Consider the following 26,095-nt stretch of genomic DNA (forward strand, 5'->3'; position numbering starts at 1 on the left):
ACACCACTCCAGTCCATCAGTTCATGTCTTGCTAAGCGAACAGCTGCATGTTTGCAACTAATAAATTCTTCATAAAGATATTTTTGATAAATGTGTCCACTGTCCATAATATTGCATTCTTCAGTGAAAAAGTTCGGGAGAGAAATATGCCCAAATCAAGCGCCGTTTACAAGTGAAAAGATGTTGGTGGATTTGAATGTGAGAGGACAGCAGGATATTATTACACTGTAAAAAATAAAAACCTCTCCAACTCAAACATTTCTAGTGACTGGTTACATCTAAATTCTTCCTTTCAAATTGAATTTATAAAATTAAATGGATAACGGTGGTTTGCTGTGGTTTGGATTAATTTTTTTTTTTTTTATGAAAACAGTCGAATTTGTTTCTTACAAACACGCAACTTTTCACTTTGAATGACATTGTAAAGTGGACTCTCAGTCTGACGGCACCCATTCACTGCAGAGGATCCATTGGGGAGCAAGTGAGGGAATGATAGATTTCTCTAAATCTGTTCCGATTAAGAAACAAACTCATCTACATTTGGATGCCCTGAGGGTAAATTTGCAGTTTTTGAGTGAATAATTGTTTTATCTTCTTTATCATTTTCTCCCCTTTCCAAATGTTTTTCCATAATTGCATAATCATGTCGCACTGTGTTTTGTCCAGCAGAGGGCAGCACTCTGACACACAATCAGATTCCACTTTAATTCATCTGCTCAGTAACACAGCGCCTGTAATCATTCTTCGTTTTTTTATTGATCAGATTGTATCAGTTTATTTAGCCATTTTAGAGTCAGCTGAAAAAATAATAATTTAAAACACTTCTGTTTATTTGGCTCCAGAATTAAATTCTCCTGATGTCCACAGACTCTTATGTATGTAATTGTGTCTCAGCAGCACAGTGCATCCTGAATATCCCCAATAATTTGAACCGCACCAAGCTCATGCTTCATTTCTGATCGGGTCTCTGCGGATGATGCAAGCTCACGTTTCAAGCTGCAATCCAGCCCAGCGTATTACATAAAACAGTCACGTGACCCGTCCAGCCCGTCTCGGCCCTCCAGACAGATAACACAGACAGGGATCAATGCACGCCACTGAAATACACAATTCACCCTAGATGTGTTTCTGTTGTTCTTCCCCGATAAGACTGATAGAAATGTCTTGAAATGCCTGATGGGAACTGATCTGAGACCCTGAGAACAGTCGAGCTCATTGATTATGTCCAGTGTGTGGACATTGATTCAACAAATAAAGCATATTATTGGAGTTGCAACATAGCAAGGAGATCTATTTCAGTGTGTTTATGATATTAATTATAGATAATGATTTGTAATGCTGCCAGTAATTGTTTGATGACCTAAATGGCAATAACTTTAGTCAAAATTAGAATAACAGCTAGAATTATGTTATAATTTAAGAGCTATAAGTTATAACAAATAAGTATGTTTTATTTATTTTTTATTTTTTATTTTTTAATAATTCAATTAAATAATTAATTAAAAAATAATCTGGAGTTCTTAATATAATTTAAACAAAAAAATAATAAAATAAAAGATTAGAAACAAAATAAATAAAAGATTCTACACTAATCATCAAAGATTGCCTTTGAATAAAAGGTTAGATCTCCTTGTTTTCATTGAAAGACTTTCGGTTTAGTAGGGTTTCTTGACAAAACATTCTATGTAAGAGCTCATAATGACAACAAATTAAATTACACATAAATATTATTTTAAAATGTTGACATTCAAAAATGTACTGTTTATTTATTTCGATTATTATTATAATTATTATTATTTTAATTACCGTATTTTGCAGACTATAAGTCGATCTGAGTATAAGTTGCATCAGTCCAAAAATAAGTCATGGTGAGGAAAAAAACATAAGTCACACTGGACTATAAGTCGCATTTATTTAGAGCCAAGAGAAAACATTACCGTCTCCAGCCGCGAGAGGGCGCTCTATGTCTTCAGTGTAGACTACAGGAGCACTGAGCAGCACAGAGCGCCCTCTTGTGGCTGTAGACGGTAATGTTTTCCCTTAGCTCTTGGTTCATGTCAAAGTAATTTTGATAAATAAGTCGCACTTGACTATAAGTCGCAGGACCAGCCAAACTATGAATAAAAGTGTGACTTATAGTCCGGAAAATACTGTAAAAATGTGTAATGCATGGGCAAAGCTATTGACAAATTTGAAAGCTGACAAAAGGGAGGGCACTATCAGTGCAGTCAGTACATCAGTGTGTGTGGGTCTTCTTGTCTCGGGCAGTTTGAGATCCGGCAGCTGAGGGCTCACCTGGCGCAGCAGGATTTGGATCTGGCTGCTGAGCGTGAGGCCGCTATGCAGATCCACCATGTGTGGGGCAAACAGAGCAGCAGCTTCCAGGAAATAGACGGCCTGGGACCCCCTGGATCTGACAACCCCAGAGAGCCCAGACCTCCTCCAGGTACCCAGACCTGTCCTACAGTTAACAACCAGCCCAGATCCATTGTGTTAACTGTATCTTACAAACCACCAGGTGTACATATTCATACAGTTTCCGGGCCAGTAATAAAAAAAATTATAATTGGTCATTTTTCTCCATTTCGTTTACCCACCAGTGGCCTATCAAGAATTTTGGACGCTTCTTGTGTGTAAAAGGAAATGAATGAGAACATCAAGTGGCTCCAGTTTAGTGATTCAGAGGTGCTGCTTCTCCTCCGAGTCTTAAATCAACCCAGACACAACATCCCTTCAGTGTTTACTGTGACAGATCGTATGATATCCCATTATAACAGAGCGCTAGAATGTTCCCCACACGTCAGGTCACATTGGGATCTGTTTGACAGGGGTACAGCTGTTCTGCTCTTGTTCCTCCTGAAAGAGTATTCAACTATGGCACAAACATCTGTTCCTTTAACCTGAAAAACCCCTAAACGGTCCACATACAAGCCACACTTCATCCCCTAGAGGATTGTGGGAAATGTGGACACCCGGAGCCAGCCTGTGGCTTTTTCCTCTAAATGACACATGGACAGAAACGCTGTCAAAGCGCAGGCCGACCCCTGGAGACTGAAGAGCGGAGCAGAGGAGACAGAGCGACGCTCGCCCGAGGGCTTGTATCTTAGTGGCCATATTTTATATTTGACACCTCAAAGACACATATAACACACGGGAGTTAGATGCATTTAAGCACCGAAGACAAAGATGCAGAAAATATAAGAGCTGCTGAGTGATCTCATTTTCGAAAGAGTTGCTTTTTGAAGTTGAGGGCACTACCTGTCAGAGTTCAGCCCGAGCGAGGGCTCTTTTATCTCCGCTCTGGTTCGGGGGAGAATTTACTGCGGGACATGATCGTGCTGAATCATCGCTCTCAAAGTCTGCTTAGTGTCAGAAACCGGATTCCTCGGAGACACCCAAAATAAATAGTGTTTTATTTTGGACAGCGTGAAACACAAAGCCAGCAGAGCAAAGATGAACGTGGTTTCGTTTAAAAAAAAATAAATGTAACATTTTGTCACATTTTAGAACTGGAAACAAAAACTGCCAATGAGGTTAGAAAAATAAACTTAACTGAAGACATTTTCTATGAAAACATTATGCTTCCCAGTTAAATTGATCTTGTGTTTTAAGGATGTTTGGCTTTCTGCCAGAAAACAAGGCACAGATAATGATTTATTCCCGGTGCAGGACATGAGGAAAGACTTCAGAGCTCGCACATGTATTTTAGTTATTCTAGATGATCTTTGTGGGGCACATTACATGACCCCAAGCAATACCAACTACGGTATTCTACCAAAAGCAATGCTTACAAAATCTAGAAAGTTCTATGTATTAATTAAAAAAATAAATAAGGGTTTCACATTGACTCTTTCTTTGAAAATGTGTGTGTGGTCGTCTTCCTCCTCATGTGTTATTTATATTTGGCTCTGATTGTCTTCCTGGTGTTTTAGTCGGCTGCCCATCTCCCCCCGAGCCTCCATTGATGAATATTTAAAAGAGTGAAATGAATTTAAAAAGGCGCAGTGAGTGGGGTCTGGTCTCCGGAGATGTGTGGATGGCACTTAGAGTGCAGTCGAGTCCTCGCTCTGCCAGACAGATCGTAAGACCTTGTACCCAGCCGATGACCTCCGCTGCATCTACAGTCACAGCCACGAGAGTCAGACAGCCTCTTTTTGGCTCAGGAGAAGGATGGCCAGAACCAGAACGTTAATGCATTGCTTACACTGTAGCACGCTTCACTATAGTGACTCTTAAACGTTTCCCCAGTATAAAGCAGTGATCAGAAAAGCTTTCAAATCTTAGATTTCTAAGCATCTGGATTCTATTTAGTTTTTTTGTTAAAAGAAAAAAAAAAAGTTGTTTCTTGGTTTTTTGGTTTGGGGTCACTAAATGTGTGACTGACATTTGTTTTTGTTTTTATGTTTTTTTCCAGAGAGTGTCGTTCAGGATGATATGAATAACTACATCAGTCAGTATTACAGTGAGCCAAGTAGCGGTAAGTAATTACTTTTTGTGTTGATATATATACATACAGTATTGTTCAAAATAATAGCAGTACAATGTGACTAACCAGAATAATCAAGGTTTTTCGTATATTTTTTTATTGCTACGAGGCAAACAAGTTACCAGTAGGTTCAGTAGATTCTCAGAAAACAAATGAGACCCAGCATTCATGATATGCACGCTCTTAAGGCTGTGCAATTGGGCAATTAGTTGAATTAGTTGAAAGGGGTGTGTTCAAAAAAATAGCAGTGTGGCATTCAATCACTGAGGTCATCAATTTTGTGAAGAAACAGGTGTGAATCAGGTGGCCCCTATTTAAGGATGAAGCCAACACTTGTTGAACATGCATTTGAAAGCTGAGGAAAATGGGTCGTTCAAGACATTGTTCAGAAGAACAGCGTACTTTGATTAAAAAGTTGATTAGAGAGGGGAAAACCTATAAAGAGGTGCAAAAAATGATAGGCTGTTCAGCTAAAATGATCTCCAATGCCTTAAAATGGAGAGCAAAACCAGAGAGACGTGGAAGAAAACGGAAGACAACCATCAAAATGGATAGAAGAAAAACCAGAATGGCAAAGGCTCAGCCAATGATCACCTCCAGGATGATCAAAGACAGTCTGGAGTTACCTGTAAGTACTGTGACAGTTAGAAGACGTCTGTGTGAAGCTAATCTATTTTCAAGAATCCCCCGCAAAGTCCCTCTGTTAAAAAAAAGGCATGTGCAGAAGAGGTTACAATTTGCCAAAGAACACATCAACTGGCCTAAAGAGAAATGGAGGAACATTTTGTGGACTGATGAGAGGAAAATTGTTATTTTTGGGTCCAAGGGCCACAGGCAGTTTGTGAGACGACCCCCAAACTCTGAATTCAAGCCACAGTACACAGTGAAGACAGTGAAGCATGGAGGTGCAAGCATCATGATATGGGCATGTTTCTCCTACTATGGTGTTGGGCCTATTTATCGCATACCAGGGATCATGGATCAGTTTGCATATGTTAAAATACTTGAAGAGGTCATGTTGCCCTATGCTGAAGAGGACATGCCCTTGAAATGGTTGTTTCAACAAGACAATGACCCAAAACACACTAGTAAACGGGCAAAGTCTTGGTTCCAAACCAACAAAATTAATGTTATGGAGTGGCCAGCCCAATCTCCAGACCTTAATCCAATTGAGAACTTGTGGGGTGATATCAAAAATGCTGTTTCTGAAGCAAAACCAAGAAATGTGAATGAATTGTGGAATGTTGTTAAAGAATCATGGAGTGGAATAACAGCTGAGAGGTGCCACAAGTTGGTTGACTCCATGCCACACAGATGTCAAGCAGTTTTAAAAAACTGTGGTCATACAACTAAATATTAGTTTAGTGATTCACAGGATTGCTAAATCCCAGAAAAAAAAAATGTTTGTACAAAATAGTTTTGAGTTTGTACAGTCAAAGGTAGACACTGCTATTTTTTTGAACACACCCCTTTCAACTAATTGCCCAATTGCACAGCCTTAAGAGCGTGCATATCATGAATGCTGGGTCTTGTTTGTTTTCTGACAATCTACTGAACCTACTGGTAACTTGTTTGCCACGTAGCAATAGAAAATATACTAAAAACCTTGATTATTCTGGTTAGTCACATTGTACTGCTATTATTTTGAACAATACTGTATATGTTAAGATTAATCTATGCATATGCATCCAAATTATTGGTTTACTGATACTAGTTTCTCGGCAGATGACAATTTTAAGATGGCAAGGTGGATCATGGGTCATAAATTGTTGAAAGATACAGCATATGTGACCCTGGACCAAAAAAACAGTCTTAAGTGTCAATTTTTCCAAATGGAGATTTATATATCATATATTTATTAGGATCGGACGATATTTGTCTGAGATACAACTATTTGAAAATCTGGAATCTGAGGGTGCAAAAAAATTTAAATACTGAGAAAATCGCCTTTAAAGTTGTCCAAATTAATTCTTAGCAATGCATATTACTAATCAGAAATTAAGTTTTGATATATTTAAAGTAGGAGATTTATAAAATATCTTCATGGAACATGATCTTTACTTAATATCCTAATGATTTTTGGCATAAAAGAAAAATTGATAATTTTGACCCATACAATGTTTTTTTGGATATTGCTAAAAATATACCCCGGCGTGTTGAGAAATATTTTGTGCTCCAGGGTCACATATATAATTTAATATTTTGGAGTATGCAAATATGTTATTTTAAAAAACATTGGCAAATGAGATATAGAATAAATTAAATATTTGTTCAATATTTACCTGAAATCAGTGTTTAGTATAATTGAGATACCATTATCATTCATTTGTATGAATATTTTGAATCCGTTTTTATTTGAATATTTTCCGTTTTCAATTTAGTTTTAAGAAATTTGTTGTGTTAGTCATTATTTTATAGGTCTAGTTTTTATTCATTTTTATTTCACTTTTAGTTGTCAAGTTACACTAAATAGCTGTATAATAATATAATAACTAGCTGAAATAGAAAATGTTTTTTTTATATATATATATATATTTGGTTTATTTTTATTTTAAGTTTGTTTTTGGCTTTAAATTTAGTTTTGGTTTTAGTCATCCATAATAACCCTGCTTGAAATTCCCTTGACAATCAACAAAACCGGTCTGAAGTTTACACATTGTTCAGTCGAATACACCAATCACTTGAATGTTAAAAGGTCTGGCTAATGTATCAGTTGACCACTGTTATTAATGTTTAAATATTTAGGATGGCCCTCATTCACTAAGTTTCACCATCTGTTATACACAGACATTGGGGTACCCAACCCTGGTGCATGTATCATAACCACAGCAGCCATCGATGTCCACCTTCCCACCAACCCCAACCAGTTGCCGCCTTCCCTCGTCAGTGCTGACGGCCCGGGCAGTGGCCAGGAGCGCACGGGCAGCTCTGTAAGTGAAGCATCCAGCACGACCATGTCCCGGTCCAGCTGCAGCTTCACAGCCCGGCAGCACAGCGTCAGCAGCCACACGCTGGGCTCCACGACTGACTGCAGCTCTACCGTACGGGAGGCGTCCACCTCCGACTACAGCGGCCAACGCTGCTGCCCTCCTCCATACTGCAGCCCTCTGACCCTGGGCACACAACCGGGTGTCCACGACCCCAGCGCGGTGGTCAAAGAACTACTCTCTTCCCTGTCTGAGGACTCCTGCCTTGCGCAAAAAGGCAGGGTGGACCCGGTCAACCTTAAATTGCCCAGTCCGGCAGGGTCGGTAAAGGCCAGCCCGGAACTGCAACACAGGGTGAACATTTACAACAAGAGAAACCAGGAACGTCTGGGGGTATTCCAGACCAAGCCACTTATCCACCTGCAGGGGACTGAGCCATCTCTGGAGGAGAAGTACAGGCTTATGGAGCCGGCAGATGCTCCACTCAGCCATATAACGGACACATAGAGCATGACGTTTGGGACGGTGACCACCAACACCAGCTGAAGCAGCCTCTCTCTTGGCCTCTCTTTCTATATCGCTTACTTACTGGCTGTGTCCGAAATATAAAAACTGTTGACATTGCTTGCAGTATCCGGAGGTAGGAAGGCATCAGGGCATATCTGAGTCTAATGTGTGTGGAACGTTCTCTACTGAAAAAGTGTGACTTGTTCTGGAGAGCCAACTTCCTGGTCCAAATCTGCTCCAACAGACCTTCTTGTAGTTTTCAAGTAATCCAGAACACCTTCGGTGGTTGATTAAAGCGTGTCTGATAAGGGTTGGAGCTAAATCCAATGTGAAGGCAAAACTTCCCAGATTTGTGTTGATTCTCTTGTTAAAAATGGTGCAAAATCACAATGCTGGAATGGTTCGAGAGAAAAAAATACTCTTAACAACTGAGGATCACACTACCAGACTTTCATAGAAACATGCTTTGTTGACAAAATACGCATGCCAAATGAAAATTCGGCTCAAACTATTAAACAAGTCTGATATCTTCCAACTGGATGCAATCATGTTCTAAAGCTAAAAAAAAAAAATTTGCCAATAAAGACAAAAATATTTTCTGTGAAATTCCAGCCACACTCAACCAGCCTCCAAGATCTAGAGACTGGTTCTGACTGTTGGCACTAACATCCACTCCCCCCAACTCTATATTGAAGCAAAAAATTCTAGGCATAGATAACAGTTGTATTCCAGCTTTAAGTTTCTGACAGACTCTACAGGAAGGTGCCTCTCCATGAGCTGGATTGGACAACCCCAGTGTTCCCTCAACCCTGTTCCTGTAAGTACAGTAGACATTTTTGAACTCTTCCTAATCGAGCACATGTGATTGAACTACTCAGCTTATTAACAGAGACCGCAACTCCTGAAATAGATCAGTTAGATTAAGACATCCAAAATGTGTACTGTCGGTGTGCATCCAACGTGTCGACTACAACATAACTAGTTCACTATCCGGTGCACCCCCTACTACTGAAATGCCTCCAAATCCCACTAAAACATTGGACATATCATTCCCCGTCTATGATATCCCACAACCCTGTGTATGTGGTCCAGTGGTTACTTAAAAAGTGTCTGATGGGCAGTTGAAAACAGTAATTATCTACAGAGATACAGATGGGAATCAACACGTCTGAAGTTAAAGGGTTTTGAAAGCCCGTCTAAAACCTTAGGGCACGGTTCCTCGAATCCAGCCATGGAGGCCCACTGCCCTCCAAAGTTTAACTCCAAATCTAATCAAAGACAGGCTAAATAAGGTCTCCAGAATGACTCGAAAAGTACTGGGAGTTAAGTTTGATCAAGGTCTGAGCTGAACTTTTCAAGGCAGTAGCACTCCAGGGTCAGATCTGAGGAACCCTGCCTTACGGTTTACCTTCATTCAAAAACTCCAGTGATTGGGCCGTTATTACGTTGTTTCGGACACAGCCAATCTGTCTTTCTCTGTGTGTCAGCACAGCACTATGATACCCACTCCCAGGTTTCATGTTCTCAAAATGGGGCACATGAAGTGACATGAGGACAACGCTCTCTGCTACTCACCTCATGCAACGTTCCTCCTTACAGATGCACATTTTTCTCTTTCTCTGTCTCTGCAAGAGCACTTGAACTGTGTCACTCCTGCCAAAATTGCACAACCTTCCAAGAAGTCAGGTAGAGGTACATTGGGAGCCATCATTGGAAGATCCTTCAGGAATTTCAGTGTGTCTGTTGGGCGAGTGGTGTATGAAACCAGCAAAGACGCACTCTTTTAGACGGTAGACCAATATCTGAGTGCGGCTGGAAGACTTATCACGTGTTCTCTTTCAGGGTGGCATCGGAGGGCGTTTTTATTTGTCGAATTTGTTTATTTGTACGAAATGTAACTGACACACAATGTACAGTCCTTCTCCCCCAATGCTGCAGGGTTACATTTGATCCATGTTCAAATGTGTCAAGCTGTGTGATTCAGCCAAATTTCTTACCTTTGCCTTTCTTACATTGCTGATGTTTGTATTCAAATTCTATGCGAGAGAAAAAAAAAGTGCTAAACTCAAGTATTTTTAAAACATGGAGAGCAAACGATAGGCGAACATTTCAGGTATACAGTATTAGAAGATTTTTATGCGAACTCATGGTTAGAATGTTGTCATAACCCTTAACCTGAACCCCCATCCCAATAGCATGAGCCTTTGAAAAGATCTTTCTGCTTTCCGACTAAGGCAAATGAATCCTGTTATCAACAAGGGATTTTACAAACTGACAATGGGAGAGATTGTCAAGCAATTAAAAGTTGGTAACTTCAGATATCCAGTGTCATTTTTGTTGTAGTGTCAGGTTTGTTGTATTTGAAAGGATGTGTATGTTTAGAATTGGTTTTCAAGTATGCAGAATGTGATAATGTGCCTAAAACTGGTCATTTGAGACAAAAAATGCACAGGAACAAGCAGAAGTATATTTATTATGATCACTTCAATGAACATCCAGGTCCAGACAGCTACCTTATTAAAACAAAACTAACAGCAAGTTACTTCCACAAATAGATGACATAAAACATGTAAAGAACATCGTAAGACAGCCATCCACAACTGCTGGATAAATGAACTCTACTCCACTGAGGTCCGTTTACAGCAGGAGAGTCCAATCCTGCTTCTGGAGGGACAGCGTCCACCAGAATTTAGGTTTATTGTTTACATTAGCTATTGTAAGTACATATAGGTGTTCTGGAGGAACATCCTGTTCGGGAGGAGACCATCCGTGGAGTGTTGGCTCTGAGTTTCTTAAGGCAGGCTCCTAGTGAAGTTCTCCAGATGAGTAACGTCTTCCTGAGTCGACTCACTTTTTCAAGGCTTCGGTTAACTCGGGTACAACCTAGAAATAGATACACGGATACATAAACTGGCCCAAGTCTTTTTAACACCCTTGCCCTGTTTGCACCTGGTATGAAGATGCATTTCTGTTGATCTGATACCAAGTGGACAAAACTACATACAGGTGTAAACGGTCTGAAACATTTTTGGCTGCAGAATTGTATTTTATTTTTTAATTTAGTGCTGTTTTCTGTGCGCGCACACACCCAAAGTGCACTCATGAGCCCCTTTCACACTGCACGTCGGACCCGCAATATTCCCGTAACATTGCCTGGTCGCCTTCTGTGTGAAAGCAACCACGTCCCGGAATTGATTACCAAATTGAACCCGGGTCGGGGACATAGTAACATTGCGGTAATCGATCCGGGACGAGCGCTGTGTGAACAAAAGCCAGATCTAATTCCGTATCGAAGTGATGACGCGCGTTATTGCGCGACTCTTTTACCGGCTGTTTTGAAGGAAGATCAACATTAGCGACGAAAACATATGTGCAAACTGTAATGAAGCAGAGATCAGTTAGTTCCTCACTTTCCGCGCTGACGCCGAGATCGTTTGCTTGCTTCAGTGAAAGTATAACGTGCCTAGCGTTGTCGACTCGTACATTACACGTCACGCGCTGATCTCACGTGTCGTTACGGGATCTTCACGGGTTGTGTGTGAAAGCACGCACATATACCGGGTCATCACTGGCAGTGTGAAAGTGTCAAATCTAGCGACCAGGGAACAATTGCAGGAACACTTTACCCCTGTATTTGCCGGAATGGCAGTGTGAAAAGGGCTATAGAGTCGCATCTCTGACAGCACACCATTACAGAAAAGAGTTCACTTTTTTTTCCCGCATTTAAACGACCAAATACACACACAATTAAGTCAAAATGCCTATTTTGGTGGGTGTCAGTTGCAGTTACAGTCTAAACCAAGTTAAAAAAGCACTGCTTTGTTTACGGTGGTTACCGGGGAAACTGCTCAATTGCTGCTGGTCCATCAGCGCCACCTGCTGTCAGACAGCGGAGTTACATTTTCATTCAGTCTGTCTGCCTTCTAGTTCAGACCAATGCAAATCAATTCTTTTGTTTTAAATCTTAGCCTGCAGATGGAAAACAAGCTAATGTGCATTCTGAAAATCTCAACACTAAATGCCTATTTTAGATTTTGATCTCTCTCTTAAAATTAGTTAAAAACTGAAATGGGAAGTTTATCTTTAAATAATTTTATTATTCTTTTTTTTGTCAAATCTAGTAGATAACTTAAGTCACCAAACCAAGATTTTTGATTGTTTAAAATCTGGCCATTTTTAATATTAGCATTTTAATGTTTATGCAAACAAAAAGTGTTTTTTATTTATTATTATTATTGTTTGTTGGTCTTTGACATTAAACAGTAACTTTATTTTTTTTCCCTTAAATCATATTAATAATAATAACTAAAAATTATTTTTTCAGAAATTTTCAGACCAGAATTGTGACCGTGAATGACTGACCTTGTTTGGGATTTGAAAAGTACGTGTGCACGTTCATTGCAGAACACAAATTACTCAAGATAAACGACTGATTCACGTTCTTTCAACCGCTTGTAAATCTGTGTAAAAAAATTAGCTGAAAACAAAAAAATTTGCGTATGTGTCCACCCCCACAACCCTCCCCCGCCCCGCCCCTGGAAAAAAAAGTCAGGTTCGGGATTTTTTTGCTTTAACCCCTGCGTGTTGTTGAAGTGTGTTAGCCAAACAGGATTTTAAACTTTGCCGGCTAAATCGTAAGTTCGTTTTCGAGGCAAAATAAAACACTGTACAAAGCACTATGTTCTCTTAGCATTCCTGAACCATCAGTGTTCTACTTAGTCAAAAGTGGACAAAACACCAGGTATAAATGGTTGAAAGTGGATAAAACACCAGGTATAAATGGGAATGTGTCTCCATTGAGTGACCAAAACACATTTTAATACCAGATGTAAATGGGGCACCTTAAAGCAGAACCCATTTGTATCTGTCAAACTCTTTTCCATTGTTTAAGCACATTAGGTAGAGTGGTTGTCAATTGAGAACCTCCTGAACTTTACCTATACGTTGAGTTTCTCATCTAAAACCGAGGTGTGCCCTGAAAAACTATATCATCACCCCAATATGTCCCCAGCTCACTTTTCAATCTAAGGAAGGAGGAGAAAGCCCATACATTTTAATCAGTTACCCGAGGAGTGATCACGTGTAAGCTGATCTGATCGCCAGCACTGCCCATCATCAGCAATCACTTTTACACAGTTTACCTGCAACGCCTGAGTCTAGCACGCACCGCCTGAATAAAAGATGAACGACAGGGCAAACACAGGGAAATAAACGATGCTAGCGTTACACGAGGTAAACACCAACAACAGATGGACGTGGTGTGTGTGTGGCAGCCCTCTGGCACTGAACGTGTGTGCCATCTTAAACTATGGCGCGCAGCCGGCCGTGTAAAGTTCTGGTGAGAGGAGACCGAAAATAAAGGTGAAAAACTACACCCGCACACTTGTGCCGACTATCAATTACTTTTCTGCTCCGAAAGAAGGAGAAGTTGTATATAAGGCTTCTGGCTGGAGCCACGAGACGCCACTGATTAATTCAGAAACTCAATAATTCAGAAGTCGCACACTCTCCATTAGGTGGAATAATGCTCCCTGCAAAATTTAAAAGGGAAATAATGACACAGTTTTTTTTTTAATCGCTCTGGTTTTGGTTCTAGATCGGCTTTGGCTGAAGAAATGAATACCAGGTCATTTGAAATGTACAGCGCTATTAATAATAAACTTGAAACGGTCCAGCTGATTGTCTGAGGCTCTGGATTAAAATGTCTCTGATGACCTGACAACGATCTCTTGTGTAGATGAGATCTGTGTTTAGAGGAAGAAGACTATCTTTCTTGTTACGTATACTTTATCCTTAGTTGGATCTTCGAATGGCAAATGCCTTCTCCTCCCTGTCCTGAGGAACTGGGCCCATATTTAGTGATGAATTAGGATGTCAGGTAGGAACGGTATCTCATCAATGTCCAAAAAATATATATTTTTTTTCTACCCATATAAAAAAAACTGTCATCATTTTATGTTAAATCTTTCAATTGAATCAATTCAGTTAAATTAATTGTTAAACTTGCAACAAAAAAAATTATTCTGAATGATTATAGGCTGATAAAAAAAATCAAAAAGTCTTTTGTTGTATTAATTATATTTATAGCTACACTAAAAATTATATTAAAATAGAACAATAAAATAAAAATAATATAGCACAAAAATACATGAAAATAAAATCTTATGACAAATTTGACATTCAATAAATTAAGTCATTTAATTTGGTAGAGCTTTGGTATTTGGTATTGATTGGAGAATGTAAAAGAAAGTTTTGAAAGCAGAAGTCGGATTCAAACCTGTGTTTCCTACATGAGCACCACAAGTCTCTAATCTCTAGGTCACAACTACAGCAAGGAATCTTACCTTGAACAGATCTGCCACTAGGCCATAGTCAGCCACCTGGAAAATGGGGGCTTCTGGGTCCTTGTTGATGGCTACGATGGTCTGTGAAAGAATGAAGTAAATAATTCAGCATGGTGGGCTGTATTAAATAGAAAGCCTCTATGGGACGAGCGCTGATGGACTATAGTCTCCATAAGCTGACATGAAAAACAATTCTCAAAGGTCAATTCCCAGAACAAGTGCAGTAGTAACAAAAAATGCTAACACATTATTCTTGTAAACATCTCATCAACATGAGGACGACGCTCATTTATGGAACATGAGGATGAAGATGGTTATGACGGGCTCTGACAGATAAAGCAGCTCTACCAGGAACTCATTTCCAAAGGTGCAGAACAGAAAATGCAGATGAATTATGGATGCAGGTAAAAAGCTACTCCACATGGCTTTTAAAACTCCATTACAATCCACCGTCACACTCAAAAGTGAGTTAACTTGGCATATTCTGGAAACTCTTGGAAACACCTCTGCTCATTGGTGGGGGTTTCCTCTGATTGCTGATATTATCACAGAAAATGATATCTTCTTAATGTACTACAGTGTGTGACTGTGTATTCTGACATGTATTAATAACTGTACCTTGCTATCTTTCATTCCAGCAAGATGTTGGATCGCTCCAGAAATGCCAACCGCAATGTACAGCTCCTGCAGAGTAACAAAAAAAGTATTGAATTGATTTGAAAAGGAATCATGATACAAACCAGCAATTTCTTGCTCTTTTGAATAAAACATTTGTGACCACCCGTATTTGCATTTTTCGGTCTATTCAGTACTCAGCAACTTTGCATGTTTATGAACAGCCAGTAGTTTTCAGAAACAGGAATTAGCCAATCACATACATGACTTTACTCATCTAAATTACAGCGGTTTTTTTTTTTTTTTTTTGAAGAAGAAGAAGAAAAGAAAAGAAATCAGCAAATATTATAAGTGGATTGTGGGGAGAAAATTATGCTTACTAAGAATACATCTTCATATATATATATATATATATATATATATATATATATATATATATATATATATATATATATATATATATACACACACATACACACACACACATATATATTTATGTACTATATTTATGTAATATGTTAGCCATCTATATATAAATTCTGGCAATTAATCGTGTATGATATTCATTAAAATCACATAATGTTAAGTTGTAACATCAGTATATTTCTCTCATTTACTTAACAAACGTATTACATACATAACATATTCTCTCTTCACATGCAAAACTAGCCAGTTATGAATCACTTGTGCTTCACAGGAAGCTCATTAAATATGCTTTCAGAATCCTGTTCTGCACAAGCCTGATTGGCTGACAATACGGTGTGCCATGTTTCAATTAGCAGCAGTTAAAATGAATGGCAAATGAGGCTGGCGCTTCAAATTAAACCATGAGCTAGACTCCTGTATGAACATTATACAGAAATGTGACTGAAAATCCTCAACAAGCGGCTATTTAGCCATGCCACAGGTTGCGAACGATACAATAACGGAGGACGTTTAAAGCTGTAAAGTTGAGCTAAACCCAGCAGGATCTCTGCGTTGGCACAGAAGCACTCTGCTGACCTCTCGTCCCGGAGTACAGGCCACAACATCCTCACAATTACTCAAAAGAGGAGCACTTGGGGGATGTGGCAGGGAGTGTCCCGAGGGAGAGGTACATCAGTGGCTCTCAGCTTAATGCACTGCTCCATCAATATTTCAGAGCAGTTTAATGTGACTGCAGCTCTCTCCGAGGGGCCACCGCTTCACTTTGTGAACATGCGGCCGGGCGGAGCACTAAAAGCCAGCAGGGCTGGTGTCTCAGATGGGCTGAGTGGAGACCCGCACATATCTCAAGATCCACAGGATGGAGGAGGTTGAAGTGGGTGGTGGATAAAAGTTTGCTGAGGATTTCTTATAGTTATCAGATAACTGTTGCTAATTATCTCCACCTTCCCATTTACCTCATAAATTAAAATCTTTTTTTTTTTTTTTCTTAAAATGTAATTTCTCCACCTCTGCTGAATGTTTCAACACACAAACAGAATCTGTGACATTATGGGAGTTGGCACTTTATGAGAATAGGGCACAAAACATGGTCTGAATCTCTTGAAATCCTATTTTGCGGTGCTTTAAAAAAAAAAAAGTATCAGATGGGCTGGGAAAGATGGTTCAGAATATGTTGTTATTATTACAAGAGCAAACTAAAGGTTAAAAACAAAGGTTGAAACTTTGAATCATATCCGATAAATTAATTAGATTGTTAAATGTTTTGAAATAGATTTTATTCTTTCATATTAATTTTACTTACAGATTTTAATAATTGTTTTAATAAAGTCATCTTTTTTATATGTCTATATTGTTTTTACTAATTATTATTTCCATGATAGCTTTAGTTCTTTTAGTACATCAAGTTAAACTAAAAGAAAATGAAAAATACAATCTTGGAAACTAGCTAAAAAAAAAAAAATCATTTAAGTTATTATTTTGAGTTAACATTTATTTATTTTTTCATAGTTATGAAAGACAATTTTTAATATAACTCCCGACTGGATTATTCTGAAAGAAGAGAGTCACATACACCGGGGATGCTTCGAGGGTGAACGGAAGATGGACGAATTTTAATTCTCGGGTGAACTTACCCTTTAAATAGTTGTATTTGCAGCATCATGGTGCACATCTTTAAACATGTATTTACATAAATACGCAGCAAAAACACTTTAAAGCATGCACCTCCAGTCATCAAAACACCGAGATTAACCACGAAAGGCACACTCAATCCACCCAAAACAAATGGACTCAAGTTCATTTCACTGGCAGAACTCATTCGGGACTTGTTCAGGGTGAATACTAATGCACAAAATTCAGATTGCGCTTGACAAGCTTGTCAAAACATTTAGAGAATTGGGTTTGGGGCTGATCTGAGCTCAGGGCGGACCTGTGTGGTGCACGGCTCTACTAATGGCTCTGGTAAATCATTTAGGAGCCGGAATGTGCCATTAACTACATCACAACGCCTCAGAGCTCCGCTAATGTGTGGATAATGACAGCGGGGAGGTCCCACTCGCAGCGGATAATGGAAAATTAACCTTTTTAAAGGGCAACACTGATCCATCTTTCTGGACTCAAACAGAGACAACAAGTAGATGTTCTTGTATTCAAAGTCAAGATGGTTTATAAAGTCTAAAAGGCTGGTGGGTTTGTAGCTTTGAGAGAATTTTTCTCCCCTCTGTAGTGACGGTAGGACACTGAGAAATAAGACGACTGGTTTTTGACAGCGGTACTTACAGGAGCCACAATCTTTCCCGTCTGTCCAACCTGCATGTCGTTTGGGACATAACCAGCGTCAACTGCAGCTCTGGAGGCACCGACTGCAGGAACATTTCAGTGGTTTCATTTTAAATTCACGTAGCTTGATTAAAAACTAAAACTTAAACAGAAACTAGGGTAAAAATCAACACAACGAACAGCGTACCGGCTGCGTTCAGTGTGTCAGCGAGGTCGTAGAGCAGTTTGAAGTTCTCGCCGTTCTTCAAGCCCCTCCCTGTTATGACAGAAAGACGGCAGATGGGCATAAAATATGAAATTACTGACAAGGTTATGACTCCAGTAGGATCGATACTGTCTCCGTTTACTATTGATTTTCTGAGCAAAGAAAAAAAAACTGCCTGGAAATTTCTAGGGGATACCCAACATCATGACCTGAGGTTCACACAGACAACAAACATCAACACAAAGATGATGCAGTCCCTGTGGAAAACCGTTTCAGTTTATTGTCATTTATCTAGGTTATTTTTCTTTGATTAAGCAATAAAGTATGAGCGTTTCTGCTTTATTTCTTTTAGAAATCAATAAAGCTTTGTTTATAATAAAATATAATACAGACAATACAGTAAAAAGCAATTACATGACATGTAGATTTTAAAATATTATAAAAATGTATTTATTTATTAAGTCATACCAGCCTCAAAAAGGTGGCAAAAATGTAATAATAATAGTAATACAACATACAATGAATGAACAATTATAATATCTCTGTAAAATTCAAATGTAATATTTTATGAAATACTTATACAGATCAAAATTAATTTTAAAATGAAAAATTGTAATTGACTGTTGTTATTTTTCTGCAAGCAATAAATTATAAGAGTTTGTGTCTACAGGTTGTTTAGAATTAAATATCCTAAGAAAAATATATTTTTTTAAGTATGCATGTATGTACTTGTATATTTATCGATCATAAAAAGCTATATTCATGGTAAAAAATTAAGAAGAAATACTACAATGTATATTTAAGCTTCATACTACATTATGATAAAAATTATATAAAATCTTTTCATATTTGATATATCTACACGCACAAATGTGTGTGTTTGTGTGTATATATATATCTATCAATTTATATGGATGGATATACATCATATACTAAATAATTTTATTCACGCACACAATTTCCCCAGGTGAAAACCCCAAACGTTTCAGGATAAAATCCTTGTCTAGTAACATTAAAGCAGTACAGGCCAGTAGAATACGGAGGTACCTTACTAAAAAAAAAGAGATATGAGTGACTCTTCTGCTTAAAAAGGGTGAAGTGACAGAATTACAGGTTATCATCACAGCATAGCTGAAACACTGCCCTGACCAATCAGCATTTGGGAGTGAACTACAGATTCTCTAACATGCATTAGTTAATATAAGGACACCTTCCTGTAATGTCCGATGGATGTTTGTGGTTCTTACCTCCAGACACCACGACTTTAGCACCGGTGAGTTCTGGACGGTCACTCTTGGTTAGCGTCTGTTCCAGCCACTCAGAGACTCCAACAGCGGCAGACGGAGAGACTGCGAAAGCAACAACATCTCGTGAGGAGACGTCCAAATAAACAGGCCGAGTTGTTCCGAAATGCCCTTTACGATGTCTTTAAAGCCAACGTTTAAACAAACCAGCCCATCAAAACCTGGCAGCGGAGTGGAAGATTATATACAGCGCTAAATACTATAAACCTTTGTGTGTGGTATCAAAGTCAGCGTGACCTTAAAGCAAAACATGAACAAACAACAGTGTGTTTAACTTCATCAAACGACTCGCTACCTTCCTCTGAAGACGCGCTGCCCCCCTCCACAGCCGCAGGTTCAAAGGAAGTGCCTCTGACGGTGAAGACCTTGATGCTTTCATTGCACTTGACTGTGCTGAGGGCATTTCCTGTGAACCGAAAACATGTTTGAGATGACCACAAATATTGCTAATGGCAAAACATAAAACTAAAAAAAAATTGTTTATTTTTTTGTTAAGAGAAGCTAGATTTTCACTATATAACAGCCTGTATTAATACACATTACTATAATGAAAAACATATCATCATAAAATGTCCATTAAATGGCTTTTCAGATCATTTAGGCAAATGTATTATAAATCATATGCGCAGGACCTTCAAGGATCCCCTGGCTGAAAACCTTGGACAAGTGGCAAACCACCACTTTTCATTTGATGTTTGCGAGAAAAACCGTTATATCTGATTTAAAATAGCATTTAAATAAAGGGGGCTCATAAATAATAGTGCCCTGTGCTTGCCAAAGACAAAGTGGCCAGAGTAATTAGGAAGTATTTATGGCAGTAGAGTTTATGGATGAGAAGCGGTGAACAGAAAAATAATACATGCAAAGTGGGACAAAAAGGCTCCCCCCTTAGATATCAAGATGAAAATACACGTCATTGCTTGTCTCCTTGTACGATGGCTAGACTCCTAAATCACAAACTCTGTGTTAAACAACGAGCAGGATATGGAACAAACCAGGACGTTTATTTGAAAGCAAACAGGTTTAAAGCAAGCGTTTCATTGAGAAGTGCTAGTGCTGCGTTAGATTGTGTTTACCGGCGTAAATGCTCCTCACAAAGGTGTCTGGAGATTTGATCTCAATGATTTCTGAAATGGGAGCCACATCCAACTTGGCAGCCACTCTTGGAAGGAGATTCTACGAATAAAGACACACACACACCCTTATTAAAGACAAACGGATGTTTCTGAAGCTCTTGGATTAAGTTCAAGCCATTAACATGTCCGTCCTTATCTACAGATGTGGTCAGATTTGATTTGTGTGGAAATAGCATTATTTTGGGCAGGCATTGCTCAAAATCCAGTTTCAGCGCATGTCTGAAAACTTTGGCCATCCTGCATCGCAGACAGAATAAATATCGTCGAGTCTGCAAAAGAGCTCTAAGTTATGTCTGGAGGTGAAAAATATTGCATAGTGGTAATTCAAGTGTTTTATATAGTGACATAATGAAACCAAATCCACCACTTAAGAATCCATCAAATAAAATACATTTAGCCAGTGAGGAAATTGAGACTAATACATCTCTTTGGTCTGGGGTTAGGCTACATAAGATACTGTTTAATGTATTACAATTCAATTTAAATACCATTAGATCTGCTGCCTGACAGTTTGGCTGTGGAATGACAGATAACCGTGCATATAATAGAGCCGCACTAACTGAGGACGGACTTCTCCCTCTGTTGCAAAAGTCAAAGGCTGTATGAGAGTTTCTAATCCATTTCACTTTGGGAAATAATCAGATAGCTTTGCAATGAGAGGAACTACAAAATCCTGCATGAAGTAAGGCATAGCTACACTAATGACTGATGCAAACACGTGAAGAAGAAAAAAATCAAGGAAAAACGCATGTAATTTTGGCATGATCACAAAAAAGAGATTCTGATCAAAGTTATTTCATCAGATTGTCATTATATTAATTATTATGTCATCAAATAAAAAAATATATATGTACCGATTTAGTTTCATCTGATACAAATTCACCAAATAAAAAATAACAACAATGCAAAAAAGTATGTCAAATATGCTTGATCTGATAAAAACAAAGCAAAATGTAAAAAACGTGGAAGCTTAGTTCAATATTATAAATGTTCATCATCAAATAAGTTCAAGTAAAAAATCTCATGTTCAATTCATAAAATCTGATAAATGTTTACCATCAGAAAATAAATAAATAAATAAATACATAAAAGCATGAAAAAAAAGATAAGGCAAAACCTTTTTCCTTTTATTAAATTTGATAAAAGTTTGCCATTAAATAGAAAAAGATCAAGGCAAAAATGTAAATCATTTCTGTTCAAACTTTAGCAAACACTATCAAAAGGCAAAAGAAAAAAAAAAGTAATAAATCTTTACAATTATACAAACTTCGTAATTCAAGAAACAAATAAATAAATAAATAATAATAATTTATATTTATATATATATATATATATATATATATATATATATATATATATATATATATATATATATATATATATATATATATATATATTAAACATTTTTAAAGTAAGAAATCTTTACAATTGTACAAACTTGTGAAAAAGTTGTCATTTTGTTCAGTCTGATAACAATTTGCCATTACAATAAAAACTTAACCACAGTATTTTTAGTGTTCACTATAGATGCATGTGGCCTGCTATTTTATTCTGACCATTTTTGTCTATTTGTTCAATCTGTTAAACGCATTCCATTTGAATTGACTTTAAATAGCAGACAAAAGGTTTTCAACTTATTATGTATACATACATACATATATACATACATGTTAAATACATGCAATCTCATATAGATGCCTCACCACAGTGTTGTAAAGGACACATGATGGCTAAATGATAAAGACAACAGAATGTCACCCAACTTCCTCAACCTTTGCTTTGGATTTACCTTTCCGAAAGCAGAAGCTCCCGCACAGATGTGTGTGAAACTGAACTGTTTCTGGGTCGCCAAGATGAGAGGCGTCAGCTCCTCTGTGGAAGACGGAAGAATTTCGTATTTCATTTAAATCGCTCAATACCTCCTCCTTTCAACTCTCAGACACTTTATGCCAAGTTACTTGTGTAAATCTTCCGTAAAGAGCAGTACAACAATCAAATACTTATGAAATTTATGAACACAACTAAATGAAGTAGGGTTTACCTGGCAGAAAACCTTTGTAGGATTCATGCTGAGCTACCAGAACTTTCTTCACCCCTTGAACTTTGGACAACTGCTCTGCCACCTGTCCAGAAACCCATAATCAGACCCCTGAAATTAGTCTTTCAAACTGCTACACATAAATCAATGTGCTTGAACAGATAATACCTTAGCACAGTTTGTTCCAGCAACCAAACAGGACACGTCACTGCCCAGTTTCGTAGCAGCAGTGATGGCGTTCAGCGTGATGGGGGTCAGCGTCTCATTATTGTGCTCGGCAACAACCAGAGTACTCTGAAACCTCTGAATCAGAGCAGACTGGGAAAAGAAACAGAACAGGTTTGGTTAACTACTGAATCAGATACAGTAATATATATATACCTGACAGGCCCTTTCACCCAAATAACTGATATGAGGTTACTATACAGTGCATCCAGACATTGTTCTGTAGGCCACAGAGATCATTAGAGATCGGAGACATCACAGGGGTTAGGATCTGACCTAATATATTCAGTGTAGGTCAAGCAGTTAACGCTACATGAGGACGATGACGAGGTTTCATAATGCATTGTTTATAAATTGCATAACCTTGATAGATAACTAGCAAGCTCTGTTTATTACCAAATCATACACCAAGTGTCCTGAAAAACATGTCATGTTTATTCAATGTTGTTCAAAAGGTCAAGATTTCTGTTTATAGCTATAAAAAGAAGAAAAACTATTAGAATATATGAAACTTGTCGTTTAGACGCCAAGCTAGCATACTATATAACCATAAAAAAACATATGTTTGCAAAGTAACTAAAGCATTTGACATTGCGCTTTGACGCTCACGTTTCAAAAACAAGACGATATGGAAAAGAACCGCAGATTAGTATCATATTGCATAACTTCTGCTGAACTGAAGGAGTTAGCCAGCGTGCTAAGCTAGTCATGTAATTGTATTTCTGTCTATAAATGGTAGAGAGAACGAATAGCAGCTTAAAAGGAGGTGTGCACTGGTTAATGTGTCGTTTCGACGGATTTGTCTTACCAGCTGCCTGAGATGTGTCTTGTTTACTGCTCTGAGCATGATTTCTGCAGCAGTCTGTCAGCAGCAGCCACACTGTCACTGCTTTAGTAACAAGGATAGAGGTTAAGCTGAGATCTCGCGAGACTTTGCGAGATCAAAAGAGACCCCCAACAGCTCTAATGTGGTTTGTGTGCTAACGTTCATCAGGATATGTGCAATGTCAAAAATATAAATATTTATAAGAAAATTAATAATCAATAAACTGTTAGTAGAGATCGAACTGTATAATAGTATAGTGGGTGGAGTCGGTGGATATTTAATTAGGAGGCGTGGTTTAATAGCTTAGATAATATATGTGGAGCTTTTAGTTCAGAAGAGGGCACTTACAGAGACTGTAAACGCAGCAGGGCCCACTGGACCGAGGGTTGCGTTTTTATTACTTTAGTTATGTTTTTCAGTTATAGGCAGAGGCAGGTCATTTTTCGAAACAGCCTCAGCAAGTTTTCTGTAAAGCAAAATAATGCATTTTTATATGAATAGGATTTTTTCTCTCCAGTTTTTAGAGGTATGATTATTATTCACTTTTTTTGTTAGTTAGTTTTATTTACTACTTTTATGTAGGCTAATTTATGGATTTGACAAGATTTTATGATTTCTATTCACGTGCAAAATAAAGTAGGCTAATTATTGAAGTTGAAGTTGAAGACCAGAGAAAAAGATTATTTATTTATGATTTTTTGGATTTAGTAGTTATTAAAATAATTTAAAGTTCAAGGCTGTTCAATAAAATTATACAATAAAATAATAAAATAAATCACCAACACATTTTTGGCTATTTTATTCTGTAGCAGAGGCATCTATATGAGACTGCATGTGCTGAACATATACATACATACATACATATATATATATATATATATATATATATATATATATATATATATATATATATTAGCATTTTAATTTGCTTTAATAAGTTGAAAACCTTTTGTCTGCTATTTAAAGTCAATTCAAATGGAATGAGTTTATTAGATTGAACAAATAGACAAAAAATGGTCAGAATAAAATTGCAGGCTAAATGCATAAAAAAAACCGTATATAAAACAGTTATGATTTTATCAGACAATTGTATTTGATGGTTTTATTCAACAGTTTATAGTGAACGCTAAAAACAATACTGTGGTTATCTTTTTATTGTAATGGCAAACTGTTATCAGACTGAACAAAATGACACGTTTTTATTAGAACAAAACTGATATGTTTTTCCTTTATCTTTTTTTATTTGATGATTAACTTTTTTTTCTCTAAAATGTATTTTATAATACATTCTTGGATGACGGAGTTTGTATAACTGTTTATGGATTTAGTAGTTATATTTGTTTGAACTCATTCGTTTGAATTGACTTAAAAATATTGTAGAAATAAAAATGAATGAACATCCGAGACGACAAAAGGTTTTCAGCTACGATAAAAACAAATTTAAAACTCTAAATTGTGTTCGGTACATGCAATCTCACAGATGTCTCTTCTCGACCCCTTCATGGACACAACATGCTTCTTAACCCAAATGAATATGTTTGTGGGTTAGAGGTCAAAGTCAAAGGTGAGGTTCGACTCGCGGTCACTCAGTGAGAGTGAGTAACAACACGACTTTCAGGATGATTGTCCGAATCATTTTCAGGATGCATTAAACCAAATTATGCATTACACTCACTTTTAAAATATACTTCAATTCAAATTAGACATGCTGGAGGAGAAGTGTTTATCTGTATCAAAGTACAAATATGACCAAAAATGGATAGAGCAACAGATTTAAATTTAATTAAGAGAGAAGCACGAATTATTCGCAATAAAATTTTTGTTTAATTCAAGGTGCGTAGCCTCGCTTGAGGATACAAATAACGGTTATAAACAAATGTGTGCTGGGAATCATTCCTGTCATTTCCAATAGAAGCAGAAACGATTATATATATCTGAAGAATGTAGATTTCATGTAGGTTAATGATGGTAAATTTGCTAGCTAATTACGCACAAAGCGTCAGCAGATCAATTGGATCTGAAACATGTTTTATTCGCAGCCAAACTAAACTCTCGAAATATAATATACTCACTTCATTTGTTTTTTTCTAATAGCCTACTCTGAACTGCTGTAATTAGGTAATGTTGTTAAAGTTAATTAACCTACATACTTTCTACCTATACTCTTTTGTAGACTCCAAAGGCTTGGAATGGCAAAGATGTAACTGATTATGAACTGAATGTTACATATCAAGCAATATGTGATGTTATTTTGACGTCCAGGAGGGGGCTCACTAGAACACAAGGACTTAAATTAATATGGATTTACACATATAGAAATTTTTCAAAGTAACGAAGACGAAATATATGACTTTTTTTTGTGGAGAAAGTGCTAATTTTGGAGAATATCTTCAAGTGAATTAATATATATTTTAAACATTATTCTAGTTTCATTTTATGTTATAGCAACCCACTATTTTAATCAAATTTAGTTTTAACCCGTAAAACAATTCACTTAGCCTGTACGTGTAAAATTAAAGGCTTTAACGTTAATATGTTCGTTCATAACATTAAACACTCGCATGCAGAAACTGCACTGAACTTAAAACATTACCTGTTTCTTGAATTTAAGCTGCTTTTCGTGTTTGCTCGTTCACTGCAGTAGCTACTTTGTGCTGTCTCTCACAGTTATGTTTGGACAGACAGAAGTGTGAGTTTGATCTGCGATTCCTCGGTATCCGATATTCAAAACGTGTCCCGTGGTCGGATCTCCGCGCCGGGCTGCTGAATTTCGCGG

General features: G+C 37.6%; 2 protein-coding genes across 3 annotated transcripts in view; one reads left to right on the plus strand and one right to left on the minus strand.

Moving 5' to 3' along the window:
• The window catches only part of LOC113067030 (transmembrane protein 266-like), a 53,659-nt gene extending 43,421 nt beyond the window's left edge, over positions 1-10,238 (plus strand). For both annotated transcript variants that reach the window (XM_026239227.1, XM_026239228.1), the window contains 3 exons: positions 2,269-2,446; positions 4,415-4,477; positions 7,274-10,238. In XM_026239227.1, the coding sequence (XP_026095012.1) occupies positions 2,269-2,446; positions 4,415-4,477; positions 7,274-7,920 (888 nt within the window). In that variant the 3' untranslated portion in view covers positions 7,921-10,238. The remainder of the gene's footprint in view (positions 1-2,268; positions 2,447-4,414; positions 4,478-7,273) is intronic.
• Positions 10,239-10,375: 137 nt separating this feature from the next.
• LOC113067033 (electron transfer flavoprotein subunit alpha, mitochondrial-like) lies at positions 10,376-26,050 on the minus strand. The gene is made up of 13 exons (XM_026239234.1): positions 25,913-26,050; positions 23,302-23,382; positions 22,437-22,586; positions 22,272-22,353; positions 22,020-22,102; positions 20,171-20,270; positions 19,390-19,500; positions 19,038-19,139; positions 17,773-17,841; positions 17,586-17,668; positions 14,883-14,948; positions 14,265-14,345; positions 10,376-10,803 (listed from the first exon to the last, which is right to left on the minus strand). The coding sequence occupies exons 2-13, from the start codon at positions 23,338-23,340 to the stop codon at positions 10,768-10,770; spliced, it is 1,002 nt and encodes a 333-aa protein (XP_026095019.1). The 5' UTR covers positions 23,341-23,382; positions 25,913-26,050; the 3' UTR covers positions 10,376-10,767.
• Positions 26,051-26,095: the final 45 nt, after the last annotated feature.

This window comes from Carassius auratus, chromosome 50, assembly GCF_003368295.1.
Source record: "Carassius auratus strain Wakin chromosome 50, ASM336829v1, whole genome shotgun sequence".
NCBI lineage: Eukaryota > Metazoa > Chordata > Actinopteri > Cypriniformes > Cyprinidae > Carassius > Carassius auratus.

What these genes read in the sequence shown, in the direction of transcription:
- LOC113067033 (XM_026239234.1), bottom strand. Translation starts at nt 23,340, where the DNA reads ATGCTCAGAGCAGTAAACAAGACACATCTCAGGCAGCTG. An exon ending in CTGGAACAAACTGTGCTAAG is followed by an intron (nt 22,354 to 22,436) that starts GTATTATCTGTT and finishes GTTTCTGGACAG; the next exon opens with GTGGCAGAGCAGTTGTCCAA. An exon ending in TGTGAGGAGCATTTACGCCG is followed by an intron (nt 19,501 to 20,170) that starts GTAAACACAATC and finishes TTCGGTTCACAG; the next exon opens with GAAATGCCCTCAGCACAGTC.